This window comes from Populus trichocarpa, chromosome 1 (genome assembly GCF_000002775.5).
Source record: "Populus trichocarpa isolate Nisqually-1 chromosome 1, P.trichocarpa_v4.1, whole genome shotgun sequence".
Classification (NCBI taxonomy): domain Eukaryota; kingdom Viridiplantae; phylum Streptophyta; class Magnoliopsida; order Malpighiales; family Salicaceae; genus Populus; species Populus trichocarpa.
In genome coordinates, this window is record NC_037285.2 from 9,723,552 (window position 1) to 9,741,122 (window position 17,571).

Here is a 17,571-nt window from a genome sequence, read left to right on the forward strand (position 1 = left end):
TTGGGATCAGGCTCTCCTACTATGCATGTTGAGGTTTGTATGCTTTTCTAATAATTAAATCTTCTATGGTAATACATGGTTGGTTCTCCATTTTTTTTTAAACGAAGAAAATATTTATTTGCTAGAAAATATTATTTTTTGACAAGTAATTTATGTGAAAAATAAATTTTTAGAAAGTGAATTCTTAAAAACTAAATTATTTTTTGATGTTTAGTAGTGTTATAAAAAATAAATTAGAAATATTTTCTAGTATTTAGATATATTATATAAAATAAGTAAAAAATAACTTATTAATATTTTTTTTAACATGTATAGAATATTAAATATAACTATTTAACAATTTACAATAAGAGAATGATATATAAAAAGTGTAATGGTTAAATTTTTTTTATCATATTATATATTTATATATAGCTTATTTTATAAAATGTAACTATACATGTAATATAAATATTTTAAATAGATAACATTGCTAAATATTTTTTAAGTAAAATCTATTAATATTTTTTTATTTATAAAACCTCAAAATATTTTTTTTTCATGATTGAAAAAACCAAATTAATAAATGGTATTAAGTAAGAATTAGATATTTGGGTTTTTTTTTTTTTGTATAAAGAGTTTGTATTAGGGATAAGTAGATACATAAGTATCTTGATGGGTTTTTTTGGATAAATGTTTTTTTCAAGATGGTTTAGGCAATTATCCCAGCCCCATATATTTAATAATAACATAATTATAATATAATATAATAATATTATATATTATAATATTATATATATTAAAAAAACAAAAAATTACGAGGGTTATTTCAAAATATTTTTGATTTTCTCACATATTTTTCTATCAATTTTTCATAGTATTGGGTTGTATTTATACACTGTAAGATATAGATCTAGTATTAAAATACTTGGTTTTCTCTGGAATATTTTTTTATTTTTTTAAATTCAAAGAAAAATCTCAAAACTTTTAAATTAATTTCTCCTTTCAAAAAAATTTTCCAAACATATTTTTATATAAAAAAATACAAAAAAATTGCATCTTTCTCATGTTTTTTTTTAAAGCAAAAAAAAAGATATCATAATCAGTTTATGATTATCCGTTAGAATTTAACCAAAATATCAAAAACTCTTAATCAATCATTTTGTTTATTTTATATTAGGGTTTAGATATAGACTTTAATGTTTGGGGGGTGTAAAACTACACAATAGAGTACACCATCAGGTATTAAAGATAAATGCAAAATAAATGTGATACTAAAATTTAGACTTTAGTACGGTTATGACTTTACCCAATAAGGTAGAGACTTCCTCACAAAAAAAAAATTGTCTTAGACATTTGAAAAAGACTGACTAACGAATAGAAACTTGACCTAGAAAAACAATCAAACAACAATGCAGCCTACCTCTGGTAGGGTGCACTAGGGGTGACGCGTTTTTTCCTTGCATAACCATTCCCTTACTCAGACTCTTGCAGACCATAGATTTCCTAGTAACCATAATAATAGGTGGCGACGTCTAAATCTTAATTATAATTTTTTGATTAAACTCAAAACTCTTTCATTTTCCAACAACAACACCTCTTAAGAGGCTCACATTCCACCATGTTAGCCTTTTACAACTTGCCACCATAAATGTGTATGAGGTCGGAGTTCATATTTTTATTTATGGTCAAAACTTATGATGTCTCGAGTAAATATAATTTTCATATCAAGGCAGCTTTGATATGAATTATCAATGATTTTTCCATGTATGAAATGATTTTGGTTGGAGCACACATGAAAAATTAGCATGTCCATACTATATAGAAAATAACAAGACATTCACCTTAAAAAATAGTGGTAAAATATATTTTTTATTGCCACCAATAACGATCATAAGTATAGAAAAAGTACTGCTTAATTATTCTTATCTTTCGAAAAAATTAATTTCATCACACCTTTTGTCTTTAAATGTTAATGGTTATAATCTTGTACCAGGTTTATCAATTGAGAGGGAATGCTAATGATACTTTGAATTTACTATGTTTAGGTCCTAAAAGAAAAGTGAAGTGCAATAACAAGTATTTTGTCGATGGACATATCTTTCATACTTAAGATTATGGTGAGGGAATAAAAATATATAACATTGGAGTTTGTGTTAAGAAATCCACTTCTAATGAGTTTGAAGTTGATTATTATGGGAAGTTAGAAGAGGTGATTGAATTGCAATATCATAGCGAGCAGAATAAAATCTTTTTATTCAAATGCTATTGGTTCGATACCATCGATAGAAGAATCAGAGTAGTTCCCCATCATGATTCGGTCAGAGAGTTAGAAAAAAATTATAAAAAACATCATTAACACTACTTTCTCACCGACATGTTAAATCCATTGGTAATATAAAAATAAATCACCGATGAAATTAAAAACAATGTTTTTTATTAGTGATATGTCATTTTTGTCGATGAAAATACCGACAGAATGATGCCAATAATTTAATTATTTGGGGGAAAAAGCATGTCATCTCCTCCCTTCTATTGTAGTTAGTTTATGTTAAAGTATAAATATAATTATGTAGAATATTAAGACAAAATCATCAAAACTAAGTTTATCTTTCTGATCTAAATCTAAGTTAAGATTTTACGGGGAATTCATGAAAATCTTATTCGTTACGGTGTAAATTTATTGCTCGAATAACAGAGGAGAGAATACATCCGCCGCTGAGGTTATTATTTTTATGAGTAAAGCTGAAGACAGCTAGCCTAACAGGGAAGTCCTAACTCTTAATTAACCCATCAATTATACAAGCCTGCTAGTCTAATATATATATTATTCATAACTGAGCTGTCTGCAATTTATTAATTTTCCTCCCTCAAGTAGAGGGACAAAAATCAACAAAAGCCGGCCTAACCTAAAAATCCTTCCTCTTTGAACCGAGTAAAACTACTTTTCCTATCTCTAAAACCTGAACGCCAAGCCCACAAGAAAAGCAAAGCAAAGCAAAAGATTGATAAACACAGCTCCAAAAAACATGAAAACAACACAGCAGCCATCAAAACACCACCTCCACTTGAGTTATTTTGGGACCCACCATTCTATAGCCATTTCGCTTACGTGTCAACCCCTTACTTTGCATGGCATCTTACATCGCCCCATCGCCCTCACTTTATAAACCCCTTCACCGATTCTATTCCAGCCAGAGGCTTCCTAGCTCCTCCTAATTTTCTCTCCAGGCTCCTTTTCTTCTTCATTAGGTTTTGTTCTTGCTCTTGAACATTGCTGCTGCGATCAATATTTCTTGAACAGGTCAACAACTCTCCGATGGAGACCCACAAGGCCTATTTTTTGTCTGCTATTTTAGTGCTTGCGATGCTGTCTTTTCTACATGTACAGAGTGTTCAAGCCGCCCGGTTGAACCCGGTTGAACCAAGGATTCTTATGCCAACAGGGAAAGATGAGCCAGAAGTCGATGATGATGGTGAAGAAATTGGCTCGAGATGGGCGGTTCTTGTGGCCGGTTCAAGTGGTTATGGAAATTACAGGCATCAGGTGAAACTCACTAAAATTAGCTGGCTAAGCTAGCCTGCTAGCCCCCCCACCTTACCTTTTCTTCTTTTATAAAAGACCAGGTGGCTAATCCATCTTCACGGACTTGATTAGTTAACCAATAAGCTTATAAACTGTTCGGGAACTGTTTGAAATGATGTTTTTTTTTTTTTTTAATATAATGATAATTGTTTTTTTTTAAAATATATTATTTTATATATTTTAAAATAAAAAATATTCAAAAAATAGTCATTACTATTTTCTTGAAGATTCTTCTAATATTATAATTAAAAGACAGTAGCGATTACTTTTATTACAGGAGTGCATGTGTTTGTTTTTTGTTGGATGTGAAATTCTTATTGATGATTGATTGTGGATATACATATGTTATGTAGGCGGATGTCTGCCATGCATATCAACTATTAAGAAAAGGCGGGATAAAAGAAGAGAACATGGTGGTGTTTATGTATGATGATATAGCCATGCATCATTTGAACCCAAGGCCTGGAGTTATCATCAACCATCCACAAGGAGATGATGTTTATGCTGGTGTGCCTAAGGTAACCACATGTATAATAAATAAATACTATTTGCTTATTGAATTATTATTTATTTACTGAAACACATGGATAAAGAATTGTAGCATTGAATCCCTGTATGTTCTGGTGTGATTTATTAAAAAAAATAATTGTTTTTGTTTTTTTTCTTTGATTTTTTAACAATATATTTTTTTTATCCTTTAATATTTTTTTTATTTTTTATTAGGTTATTCTACAATATTATATATTTTTTTATTTTTTTCTAAGAAGTTATCCCAATCTCATATCCTTCAACATTAGATTTGTTTTTTATTAGGCTGTCTCTGTCTCATGATCCGGGTTGCGGGTTTGACATGTTAATTTTCTTGACTCAGTTTTTTTTTAAATTGATTTTTTTTTAAATTTCATCATTTAATATTGTGTTCAATTGAAAATTAGATTTCATGATTTATTTTGGTTTGATTTTTATGAGATTATCTCAACTTCATAACCTGATAATACTACTTAACGGGTTGACTTGAATAATTTTTTGTGTCATTTTTGTAATTAATTTTTTTACAAGTATCAACGTTCAACATTGGATCCAATAAGATCGATTGAGAATTGAACTTCATAATTTATTTTGATTTATTTTTTATGGGGTTATTTTAGTCTCATGACCAGAGTCGTGGATTTAACAAATTAATCCAAGTTAAATCTGGTCATTTTTTATTTATTTATTTCTATCGGTCTCATGACCTGATTCATGAGTTTGACAGATTGAATTGGGTTATTTTTTTATGTTTTTTTAATTGACTTCATTTTTAGTTTTATCTTTCAATATTGAATTAATTAAAAATTGAATTTCATAATTTGTTTCAATTTTCTTTTTAAGAGATTATCTCGGTCTTATGATCCGAGTCGCAAATTTGAAATGTTAACTTGGGTTATTTTTAGGTCATTTTTAATTAATTTTTTTTAATTTCATCATTCAACATTGTGTTAATTGCAAATTAGGTTTTATATTTTTTTTTATTTTTTTTCTATGGGGTATCATAGTCTCATAACTTGAGTCGCGGATTTGACATGTTAACTTGGGTTGATCCAAGTCAATTTATTATATTGTAATTTTAATATAAAAAAATGTGAAATTTTTTTAGAGTCAAATTACGTTTTTAAGGGTTCTTTAAGTTGTTTTTGAACTCGCAAAGCCAACTATATCGTTTCGAGTCATCCCCACATGATTTAATTTTTTTCTACTAAAAAAATATTAGTAATATCTGAATATTTTTTTATGTTAAAAAAAAATTTAACCCGACCCGCAGTATAGCACAATTATATACACACACATACATACATTGCATGTTACAACAGTAATTATTTGGGTGGCCACTGTAAAGACAGTAGAAGCTATCATTTCATAGGAGAACTGAAGAGGGGAAAATGAATGGCGTCTAATTATCATAATCCTTTCGGACCCCACTTTGGTGGGATCCCATGTGTTTTTTTCCCTCTGTGGGTAAGGTTGGCTTTTTAGTATTAATCATGTCTACCATGTTTGAAGCTTTTGGTTGACATGTTCCATCCTGGATTCGTAATTGATAGTGATTGGTTCTGTGATGCTAACCTTATTGGTCTGCATCCAAGTTGCGTTCTTTGTAAGTTTTGTAATTCAACCTTATTGGTCTATCCGAAATATCCAAAGAATATGACATAATTTTATAAATATTTATCTACAAGGAAAAGGACAACCATTTTCGTATTTACTTCAGTATATTAAACTATGATTAGAAAATGGACTTGTCTTTAGATAAAAAAATATGTTCTTGAATTACAATATTATTAAGGTTCACATATTCACTGTGGATTAATGTTTATTTTAATTGCTGCTATTCTATCCCCGTTTAAGAGTGAGTTATAATTTGTTTTTTTTTAAAAAAATTTTGAAATTTATTTTGCTTTAAATTTATTTTTTTAATGATTTTAGATTATTTTAAACTTATGATATCAAAAATAAATTTTAAAAAATAAAAAATATATTATTTTAATATTTTTTCAAACGAAAATTAATTTAAATTATTACTCTTCATCTGCAATTTTTTTATCAGATGGTACTTGGTAGCTTGTCATGAACTACTACCGGCAATATTTGAGTGCCTGTGTGATGTGAATCTCTCGACTCGTGCTAGTTGCAGCAATAGAGAACTAAACAACACGGTTTTCTGATTTCTGAAGAAAAAAGAAAAATATAATCAAGGAATTATCGATAAACAGTGAGGTGGTTTTAGTCACTTTGGCCCCATTATTTTTTAATTATTGATAGCCGGTCACCTGATTGGATTTGGACTAAAGGTTTATGACCAAATTGAGATAATTAATTATTGTTCTAATTTAAGTTATAATCCATGATTTGGCTTTTAATGGTGAAATTTTCACTAACTGTTGAAATGCGTTGTCTTTTGTGGTAGGATTACACTGGTGAACAGGTTAATACTGAGAATCTGTATGCAGTACTTCTTGGTAACAAGAGTGCTGTCAAGGGTGGAAGTGGCAAGGTTGTGGATAGCAAGCCCAATGACAGGATCTTCTTGTACTATTCTGATCATGGAGGTCCTGGAGTTCTTGGTGTGTAATTTTTCCGCCTTTTTCATGATGCTCAGCTTCGTTTCCTAGCCTTCAAAATGCCAGTAGTCTTGACATTGGTCGTAAATATTTCAGTTGATAGCTCAACCATAGCAACATCATCCATTTCACTTCAAATTTGTTCCTTTGTTTCGGTTTTAATCAAGGTTTAATTCGGAAAGAATGCATAACTGGCCCATACCATGTGAACACAGGAATGCCAAATATGCCTTTTCTATATGCAATGGATTTCATCGAGGTTCTGAAGAAGAAACATGCATCTGGGAGCTACAAAGAAATGGTAAAGAGACCATTTATTCTTACATCATAATTAGTGATTCTATAGGCTGCCGAGACAACTTACAAACAATTGCTTGCTGACAAGCTTTTGTTGCGGACAGGTAATGTATATAGAAGCTTGCGAGAGTGGGAGCATCTTCGAAGGGATCATGCCTAAGGACCTAAACATTTACGTGACGACAGCATCAAATGCGGAAGAGATTAGCTGGGGAACTTATTGTCCTGGGATGGATCCATCTCCACCCTCGGAGTATGTCACTTGCTTAGGGGATCTGTACAGTGTTGCTTGGATGGAAGATAGGTGTGTGTAATATTGGCTCCTTCTGTCCCGCTCCTCACTTGCTTACATAAACCAACCAGTTCATTCTTCTTCCACGGTAGTAGTTCACAATCAATAAAGGTCCCTTTCCGAGGTAATCAATAGTTTATCAGCGTTTATTCTGTTTTATTAACTCCCCCTTCTCCTGCAGTGAAACACACAATCTGAAGAAAGAAACAATTAAGCAGCAATATCATTCGGTAATGCCGACAATTATCACTAAATGAGCATTTCTACACAGCTTAATTTGAATTTGTTACTGCTAAAGGGCTAAAGTAACGCGTGATTTCTTGTTTATGCAGGTGAAAGAGAGGACTTCCAATTACAATGCATTCACTTCTGGATCCCATGTGATGCAATATGGGAACGAAAGCCTCAAAGGAGAGAAGCTTTTTTTGTATCAAGGTTTCGATCCAGCTAGTGTAAACTTCCCTCCAAACAATGGCCACATTGGTGCGCGTATGGATGTTGTTAACCAGAGAGATGCAGAGCTTGTTTTCCTCTGGCAAATGGTAAGTGCAGCAAATGGTTTGAGCATGACAATTTATATTTCCTCCAGCTCCATAATTTTGTTTTGGGTCGTGCAGTACAAAAGAGCTGAAGGTGGGTCAGAAAAGAAGACCCAAATCCTCAATCAGATTAAAGAGACAATGAGGCATAGAACTCACTTGGACAGCAGCATGGAATTGATCGGAACACTATTATTTGGACCTAAAAAAGGTTCCACCATCCTTAAATCTGTTAGGGAACCCGATTCGCCCCTAGTAGATGACTGGAGATGCTTAAAATCAATGGTAACATAGCATTAATGCTTTGTTCAAGTCTCTTTTCCTTTGCTGCGCATTCATTTTATTATTAATTACTAGCAACATGTGAACTTCGAAAATTGTAGGTTCGATTGTTTGAAAAACATTGTGGATCACTGACTCAGTATGGAATGAAACACATGCGAGCATTTGCCAACATTTGCAATGGTGGCGTCTCTCTAGCCTCCATGGAGGAAGCTTGTGTGGCCGCTTGTAGTGGCCATGATGCTGGGGAACTGCATCCTTCAAACCAAGGTTACAGTACTTAATAGCCGGAAAATCTGGAATTAGCTTTCAGTATGCTGAGTATGTTATTGTACATACTGTTAGATGCTTTATCTCAGCAGTAGCATTTCTATACCCAGGTGTTCTTAGCGGGTGATATTTGTGAGGAAAAAAAGAGGCTATCGCCCTCACTACTTGTCAATATAAATTTCAACTTCTATGCATGTGTGGCTTGTTTTCCCATAGAACTGTACTCGAGATATGTTCCCTGTATGTCTATGATTTCTGAGGAACTGCTAACCAGATTAATCTTATCCTAACAACAAAAATGAAGGGGCTAACTTGGCTATGGAGATGAGTTCTAGTGACCTTTTATGAGAGACCAAAAGGTTACAAGACATCAATGAGCTTATGAATTTGGTTTTCTCCAGAAATATTGTAAGTGGATCTTGTCTAAGCCCGAGATTCAGTGTAAAGGAGTAGGAGTAGGGAACCGAGAGTTGCTAACAAAGCCCAGATGTGCTTAATTCAAGGTCACTTCGACGAAGATGTTTGCAGCCCAAAAGTCACTTATTCGCTTATCCCTTTTACATCCTTGTGTTTAAGAAAAAAGTTAATTAATTGAAGAAAAGTTAATCAATCTTAGATTACAGTGACTTTTTTTTTTTCAAAATATAACAGTATATTTGTACGGATAAAATAAGATTCATGTGCATATATTCATTAAAACAAAAGCTAAAAGAGGTCATTAAATATACATTTATATTTTATTAAAGAAGATTATTTTGTTATTATAAAATAAAAAAACTTGGTTTGAAAGTTAATATGGTCTTTTTCATGGGATAAAATTGTCATTACCAAATTAACAAGGAAAATCTTGGTAAAATCATATTTTTATTGCATAATAAACATTACTAAGTAGCTATTAAAATCAAAATTCATTTAACTGGTTTCTTGGAGTTTTTTTTTTGAAATTTTATTTTAATTTAAAAGTTGAAATATTATTGGTGTGTGTTGCATGAGTTGGCATGTGGGAGGCCCCCACACTCTTCTGAAGGCACATGCAATGCCTCTCGATAATAAAAATGGCCAACCACGATGTCACTTTAAGCATTGAGTGGCAATGAATCTTATGGGACGAAGACTATATGGTTATTCATGGTGGTTCGGTCGTAGTTGAATTAAAATTCTCCCCTTTCTTTTCTCTCTTCTTGGGAATCATGTTGGACAAACCAAAATTTAAAGTTATCCTCTTAATTGTAATTCTCATTTTTTTGATTGCTCATTATTTTTATTTATTTATTTTTCAATTTTAACCTTTAGCATCTGGTCCTATTTTATTTTTATATAAAATTTGGTCCTCGTTATTTTTATGGTTATTTTTTATATCCTTCTCTTAATTAATTTTGTTTTCCAATTTTATAACTCATCATTTTGTTTTTCATTTTTTATATTAAATTTGATTATTATTCTTTTAATTGCTTTTTTCCTCTTTGATTCCTTTTTTTATTTGTTTTTTTTTTCAATTTCACCATTTAACATTGAATTTGTTAAGAATGAGGCTTTGTAATTTTTCGAGATGGTGATCTCAATGTCATGACCTAAGTCATAGGTATGAAATGTTAATTCAACTTGCCTCGGTCTTTTTTTCCTTTTCTTTTCATTTATTTTCTTTTTTAATTTCATTCTTTTACATTTAGTCTCTAATCTTGTAAAAAATGAGGTTGTACATTTGTTTTATTTTCAAATTTGGCCTCTAAAGCCTTAATTGTTTTAAACATAGTTTTAAAACTCGGCCTGGCCCAGGGCTGGAACCAGGCCGGGTTTAAGAAAAATAAGGGAAGTTAAAAACCCGAGTGACCCGGCAAGACCCGATCAAAAATCCAGTTGCAACCCATTGACTATTTTTTTAACCAAGACAACGTTGTTTTAATTTATAAAAAAAATTAGGATTGACCTGGGTGACCCGATCAAAACACGGTGACCCGGACAAAACCCGTGACCCGAGCCTTGGGCTGGGTCAACCGTCGAGTCGATTTTAAAAACTTCGGTTTTAAGTCAATGAAACTGATTTTTTTTTTGCTAAACTTAGCATTAACCAAGCGCTATAATGTTTCTCGACATCGTAAAAGCCACATATTTAACCTATTGAAACAAATCATCAAGTCCATTTTCAAATAAACTTAATGATAAAGAATCAATTTGAAAAAGAAGAAATTAAGTGGAGTAATGAAAAGAATTCAAAGGACAACAAAAAAGAAGGATAAACTTTTTTCCCTACTTGCTCAGTTCAATCCATGCAAACAAATTAAGGGGTTGAACATTTGTCTCAAATTCAAACTCGGTCCCCAAAGCCTCAATTATTTTAAATCAATAAAATTAAGTTTTATTTTGCCAAACCAAACATCAACTGAGCATTATAATTCTTTCTTGACATCAAAAAATCTCCATATTTAGAAAAGTAAAATAAACCATCAAGTTTAATCCTAAATAAACACAACATGATAGGATCAAATTCAAAAAAATAATAATCAAGGGATCAAAATATAAGAAATCAAAAGATAACAAAAAAAAAACCATTATAGAACATTGTTACAATCCATACTGTTTTCTCTTAAATACTATAACAATTTCACCATCAATTTTAGTTTTTTTTTTAATTAGATGGTTTAGCCTAAAAAATTATTTACCTCGACAAACAACGAAAGTAGAAGGATTTAAAAAAAAATCACTAAAAGCAATCATTTTATTTCATCCATTCACAGAAAACTAATGGAATTTAATTTTCATTAAAGGATGATAAAAATATTTTTAGTGCAAGCTCAAAACCCACCAATGACATTAAATATCACCAATACTTATAATGCCTCGTCCATATACTATTATGGCAATTTTCCCAGGCGGCAATCCTCGTCTTTACCTTCTCAAACTCCGAATACCCACACGGTATAGTAATCCCACCCGAATGATTATACCCGTTTACCCGCTCCGTTCTCTGTAATAGCTCTGCAAAGAGAGGGTGATTGAAGAAAATGACAGGCACCAATTCCCTCCTCGTGTCTCCATCTGATTCGCCCACGTACACAGCCAAGTGTCCTTTGGGTACCTCCATTGGTTTCGCATGACCCAATTTGATATAACCCGGATCCGAATTTGGAAAACAGAGAGTTTTAGCTCCACGTGTAAAATATCGAGCCATGTCCAAGATTTTGGAAATGGAATTGCAGGGCCTTCTTGGGTGGTCCCTGGAGCACAAACGAGCTGGTTCTCTTCTGCGTTGGGCAATCCATTTGAAGAATCTTGCTAGTTTCTTGCGTCCAAGCCTGAACCCTCTAATTCTCTTGATCATGATGGTCGATGAAATTTGTTCAGAGTGAAAAAAAAGGATGAAATCTGAACAAATGGGATACCTTGAAATGAAGTATTAGGAAATGGGTTTTTGGCGACTTAGAGGTGTCCAGTTACAGATATAACTGGATTTCAAAATCTTCTGTTTCTGGTATTTATTCTGTATGCTCTCTAGTCTCTCTCTCTCTCACTCTCTCTGGGCCATGGACTCTTAAATTGTCGAGGTCCTCTTGGAGAGTTGAAATTGTGCCGTGTGAACCATTAGAACTTGGAATGGTCATAACTGTGTACTTGTTGTGCTGCGGAATTTGGTATTGGACACGATAAGGAGGGTTGCTTCGATCATGGCCACTCACTCATTTCTTGGACTTGTCTAGGATTGAAAAGTATCTAATATGGAAGTAAACTTGCTCTTGACAGAGTTGCAAATCGAGAAGAAACGAAAGATGGGTACGGCTAGTACTCTGTTTTTAAATTAGCAAGAAAGTTCGTAAGTTGGAAAAAAAATAAATAAGTCTTTGAAATTGAGCTAAAATTAGAATTTTCAAGTTTTGATAAAAAGAGTTCCACTTTTTAAAGTGAAAAATAAAAGGGGTTATAATTCAAAACCTCGTGAGAAGAAATATGTCTTTGAATTATATGCGCGTTGACATTAACAAACCAAAGCATGTCCAGATCGTTCACCAACAAATGAATATGCTATCAAAACTTAAGATACATAAATATTGGACTTCTTCTCTTTATCTAAAAAACTTCATGTTTACAATAGAAGTTTTAAATGCATATAAAAACAGTCAAAATCAAGAGAACTCAATATCTTTATGGAAAAGATATTAAATAACTTAAAAAAACTTTAAATTCCAAAAATAAAATTGTTTGTTCTTGAGCTTTAAGTTTGATAATGCTTTGAAATCTAAATATTTTTATCTTAAAAGATAAGAAGTTGTGAATCCTTTACCTGGATGATCCAGGAGCATTTATACCTTCTGAACCTTGTCGTTTCCATAAAAAAAAGAGCTAAAAAGTCATCTACTTTTGATGATGTTTAAAATCTAAAATACATAAATAAAAGGTTATTTAGTGTTTAGAATAGTAGTTAATCAATGTGTTCATGTATTTGGACTTCTTCTCCTTAATCTAAGGAACTTCAGGCTTACCAAAAAAGTTTTAAATACTTGAAAAAATAGTCTCAATCGAGATGACTCAAAGATCTTCTGATGATAAAGTCAGTATCTTTTTGAGAAATATATTAAATAACTTAAAAGATTTTTAAATTTCAGGAACAAAAGATGTTTGTTCTTGAGTTTTAAGTTTTTTAATGCTCTGAAATCTAAATATTTTTATCTTAAGAGATAAGAAATTGTGAACACTTTACCTGGATGGTTTAAGAGGTATTTATACCATTTGAACCTTGTCGTTTCTATAAAAAAGAAAGAGTTGAAAAATCCTTTATTTCGACAATATTAATAGGAATCGAATATTTGTTACATATCATTAATGAGATAGTAAGTATGATATGTTCCTTAAAGGACCTTAAAGGACCTTATATACACCTATAAGCATGGAGAAATAATTACCTTTGTATGAACAATTATTCTAGAAGGAGATACATGACGATTTATTACGTCTTTAACACTTATATTATAAAGGATTATTTAGGATCATGCATAAAGCTTAGAATTTGGTAATGTTTAAATTCTTTTGGATCTGGTAAGTTTGCCATATCCATGTTACTTTGAACTTGATTGATTGTCAAGTCCAAGTATCTTGGGTCCGGCATACTTGCCAAACCCATGTTATTTTGGACTTGGCTGACTGTCAAGTCCAAGAATTTTGGGTTCGACATACTTGCCAGACCCACATTACCCTAAACTTGGCTGACTGCCAAATACAAGTATCATGGGTCTGACATGTCTTCAAGACGCACGTTACCTTGGACTTGGCTGACTACTAAGTCCAAGTGTTCTGAGCCTGTCATGTATGTATAAAGAACATCAACACACACACACACACACACACGGGAAGGTAAAAACATTGTGCACCAAGACTCAATTTACTATTCATTTCAATAGTAAAATAATGGTTTTGCCTTTCTAAAAAAACCACTTGCTTTTTTTCTAGAGTTATTTTTATCTTTTCACATGACACATTAGTCATTAAAGAATTGTCTAGCGATATAATTGTATTTTGCATTTTTTTTAAGCATAGTAAAATGATTTAAATGCACCAAAAATTAAAAAATTATAACACTCGAGAAGAGGGGCATACCTGTCTTTTTATTTATTCATGTACAGTAAATTAACAAGTATACCATTGGAATGGTCGAATGCAATTTGTTTCTTTTAACATCGATTAAATATTATTTAATTCTACAAAGTTTATGGCGAGTGTGATACAAGCATCAACACGTGGGTGGTGTTCGCACCCTTTAGATGTTACTTGTGGTGCCTCCTGGTGGTATAAAATGCTCTTTTATCATTTCATTGGATGCTCTACCACATCCTCTTCCTCTTGGTACGACTTTTGTCAACGGTGGTAAGGCGGTTTGTCGCCAGTCGACTTTTTTTCTTCTTATTTTCTCTCCTTTACCTTAAAAATAAAAGCTGCTCCTTTTTTATTTTTAAGTTTTTCCTTATTTTTTTTGTTAATTTTTTTTTGTTTTTAATCTAATCCTTCAATTCTAATTTGTCATTTATATTTTTTTTTCAATTTGGTCCTTTTTTTATTTCTAATTTATTTTCTTGACTCTTTTATAAAAGTTATAATGTTTTCAATTTCATCATTCAATCCAAGTTTATGATGGATTGTTTTTTATAATTTGATCCTTATTCTTTTGGTTTTTTTTGTCTTTTTGTTAGATTTGTTTTTCTTTTTAATCCCTAAAAAAAATAATCTGACCTTCTAATTTATTTTTTATTTTTATTTTCATCCTTATTCTTTTAATTGCTATTTTATTTTTATTTTTAGATCCTTTTGTGTTGTTGATTTTTTCTTGATTTCATCCTTCAACATTTAATTTGATGAGGATTGGGCTTCACAGTTTTTCCATATATGGTGCTTCAGGTCTAATAATCCAGATCATGAGTTGAAAAAGTTAATGCAGGTTGATGTTGTCTCTTTTTTTTTTACTTATTTTTTTTTAATTTTATTGTTCATCATTAGTTATTTTTTTTAAATGACTTTGTGGTTTTATTTAATTTTTTTTTCTATCGTGTTATCTTGATCTTAATTATAACCTTGGCCACGAGTTTTGCGGGTTAATTCGAATTGGTTTTATTTAAAATGTGTATTACGTTATCTTAGGTTGACTCAAGCTAATTTTTTATCTCTTTTTAATCATGTTATGTAATTCATGAGGGTTTTTTTTTTTTAAGTTATAGTGATTTTTTTAAAATATTCAATTACTAAAATTGTTAAATTTTTATTATTTAATTAAAATAAAATCAATTTATTAAAACCGGTGGAGTGCTATAACTTAAATTGTTTATTTTTTTATGTTTTTAAAATACGGTTGCATCAACATTATTTTTTATATAAAAAAAATATATACCCACAGTAATAGGGGTGATCATTTTCGGTTCGGTTCGGTTTTTATAAAAAAAAAAGTAACCAAACCGATTTTAAAAAAAAAAAACTGAAACTGAACCAAAACCGGTTCAAACCGACCGGTTTCGATTTGGTTTTTTAGGACAAAAACCGGTTCAAACTGATTTGGCTCGGTTCTGGCTCGGTTTTTTTGGTTTGGGTTCGGTTTGGTTTTTTCTGTTTCAGGCTTATAAAACCGAAACCGAACCGGTCGGTTTTTTTAAAATTTTAATTGGTTTAATCAGTTTTTTTTCACAGTTTGGTTTTTTCAATTTTTTTATTCTAATTTTTTCGGTTTAATCATTTTTTTGATTTTTTTTTATTCATTTCTATGCATCAGTATAGTGTTTAACTTGGACTAGTTTCATCTGCGTTCCAACGCGCGGAAAAAACGTTCTTATTACGCAAACACTTTTTCGATAATTATTATTATTATTATTATTATTTTTATCATAAAGAGCCGTCCAGATCATGTTGTCAACACTATTATTTAACATGTTGCCAACCAATCTTTGTGAGCGATTTATGCAAAGCATGAAATTGTATGATCTCGTGTCATTATTCTATTTAGTATTTACTTCTCGTGTAATTATACCATTTACTGCAGTGATAGACAATGGCCCTTAATTTCACCGAGCATGTCGGGAGTCAATTATTGTTCAATCAGCACATCTAATACCTGATTAAAACATGAAAATTACTACAAATTAATGAATGACCAGATTTATAAGACAAGCAGACAAAATCTGCCCTCCTATTTTTCCGTTGTTCCCGGGACTTAAGCTCTGCTGAGAGTTTAATAAATGCTCACGCACACACCACCTGTGATTATTTTTTATTCGGTTTAGTTTTAAATTAAAATATTTAATTAAATTAAAATTTATATTTTTTTAAATTATAAATCAAATTGAACCGACTAACCGGTTCACACCAATCATTTCAGTTCGATTCAGTTTGTTTTTTTATCAAAACCGACTGGACTTGTTTCAACTACAAAAGAAAGTTGATGGAGGATTTTAGTAATTCAAAAGGCAAAATTCAAGACCACAACAAGATTATGTTGCTGGTTCTGTTAGAAAAACAACATATTTTTCTAGCAGGGAAGTGATAGTTACAGGTAATTTCAAACAAAAGTTTACTACCAAACTATAATATATAAAAGAATAATTTTCAAGTGAAACTTCAGCTAGAAAACCAATAGAAGAGGACAAAAGACAATAAGAAAATGCTTTCCCTGCTCGAAAACCAAGTTGTTTCTCTTTTGTGAGTTCAATGAATCAGCAACCTTCAGACACACAAAGTTAATGAGAAATTCAACATTAAGCCAAGTTGTGGAAACCAAAACAGATTTTTGGGAGAAAGTATTCTTCAATTTATTCACAAACAATTCAAGAAACCCATTTAAAACCCAGATAGATTTTCTCAACGAATACGAGCAAGTAAGCGATGGAGAAAATACTTGGGTTTTCCCATCTCTAACCACACAAAACTAAGAAATCAGGGAGAAGAGGGGAGGGGGCAGGTGGGGGGAAGGTGAGCAAACTAAAGAGGGAGGGGAGGGTTGGCTGCAGGAGAAAATGAAATTAGGGGAATAGAGTTTTAGTAAAAAAATAAGACTTTTATATCTAGGTTTGAATTGGGGTTGAAACTTGAAACTGAACCGGTCCGGTTTGGTTCAATTGGTTTCAGACTTTTGAAACCGAAATCGAACTGAATCAGATTTTTTTATGTTTTCTAATCGGTTAATTCAGTTTTTTTTATTGATTTGGTTTTTTTCGGTTAATGTTTTTTTGATTTTCTTATTTTAATTGATTTTTTAGTTTTTTTAATCATCCCTACCAACTATCTCAGCGAGAAACTAATATTAATCATGATTAACATTATATAAATCATATTACTACACTTGGTGGATCTGCCGAGTGTTTATCTATCTAGCTATTTATATAATTTATGAAAAGAACAATATAATAAATAGTTACATTTGGTCTTGGTATGCAGTCATGGGGACCTGGGTACACGTACAACCGGATTTTCTTATTAAGCGGCTGTCAAACCCCCAATAAACACGTCAGTAGATTTGTCCTCAAGTGCTCAAACTTTGGTTGACTTGACCATGCCTTTTCTTTCTTTCGGCTGAGAAGGATTGACTTGAATGTAATTTTGCTTAGCTTACCAATTTGCTAAGCCCACTTAGTTCCTGTTGGGTATTATAAGTGAACTGGGCCAGATGGGCTGATCTTTCACGTGATAGTGTTCCTCAAAGCCCATTTTAAAAATAAGCCCAAAGGGTTCCTCCTTTGGGTTCTCAAGTCCTAAATTACTATT

The 17,571-nt window shown here is 31.6% G+C and overlaps 2 protein-coding genes across 2 annotated transcripts; one reads left to right on the forward strand and one right to left on the reverse strand.

Annotated features, from left to right (window-relative positions):
* Positions 1 to 3,005: 3,005 nt before the first annotated feature.
* LOC18094383 (vacuolar-processing enzyme-like) lies at positions 3,006 to 8,561 on the forward strand. Its single transcript, XM_006368619.3, has 9 exons — positions 3,006 to 3,526; positions 3,919 to 4,083; positions 6,510 to 6,666; positions 6,879 to 6,964; positions 7,065 to 7,264; positions 7,434 to 7,482; positions 7,585 to 7,794; positions 7,870 to 8,076; positions 8,175 to 8,561. The coding sequence occupies exons 1-9, from the start codon at positions 3,299 to 3,301 to the stop codon at positions 8,355 to 8,357; spliced, it is 1,485 nt and encodes a 494-aa protein (XP_006368681.3). The 5' UTR covers positions 3,006 to 3,298; the 3' UTR covers positions 8,358 to 8,561.
* Positions 8,562 to 11,044: 2,483 nt separating this feature from the next.
* LOC18094382 (auxin-responsive protein SAUR36) lies at positions 11,045 to 12,160 on the reverse strand. The gene has a single exon (XM_024582233.2). It carries the CDS (start codon positions 11,660 to 11,662, stop codon positions 11,162 to 11,164), a length of 501 nt encoding a protein of 166 aa, XP_024438001.1. The 5' UTR covers positions 11,663 to 12,160; the 3' UTR covers positions 11,045 to 11,161.
* Between the last annotated feature and the right edge of the window lie 5,411 nt (positions 12,161 to 17,571).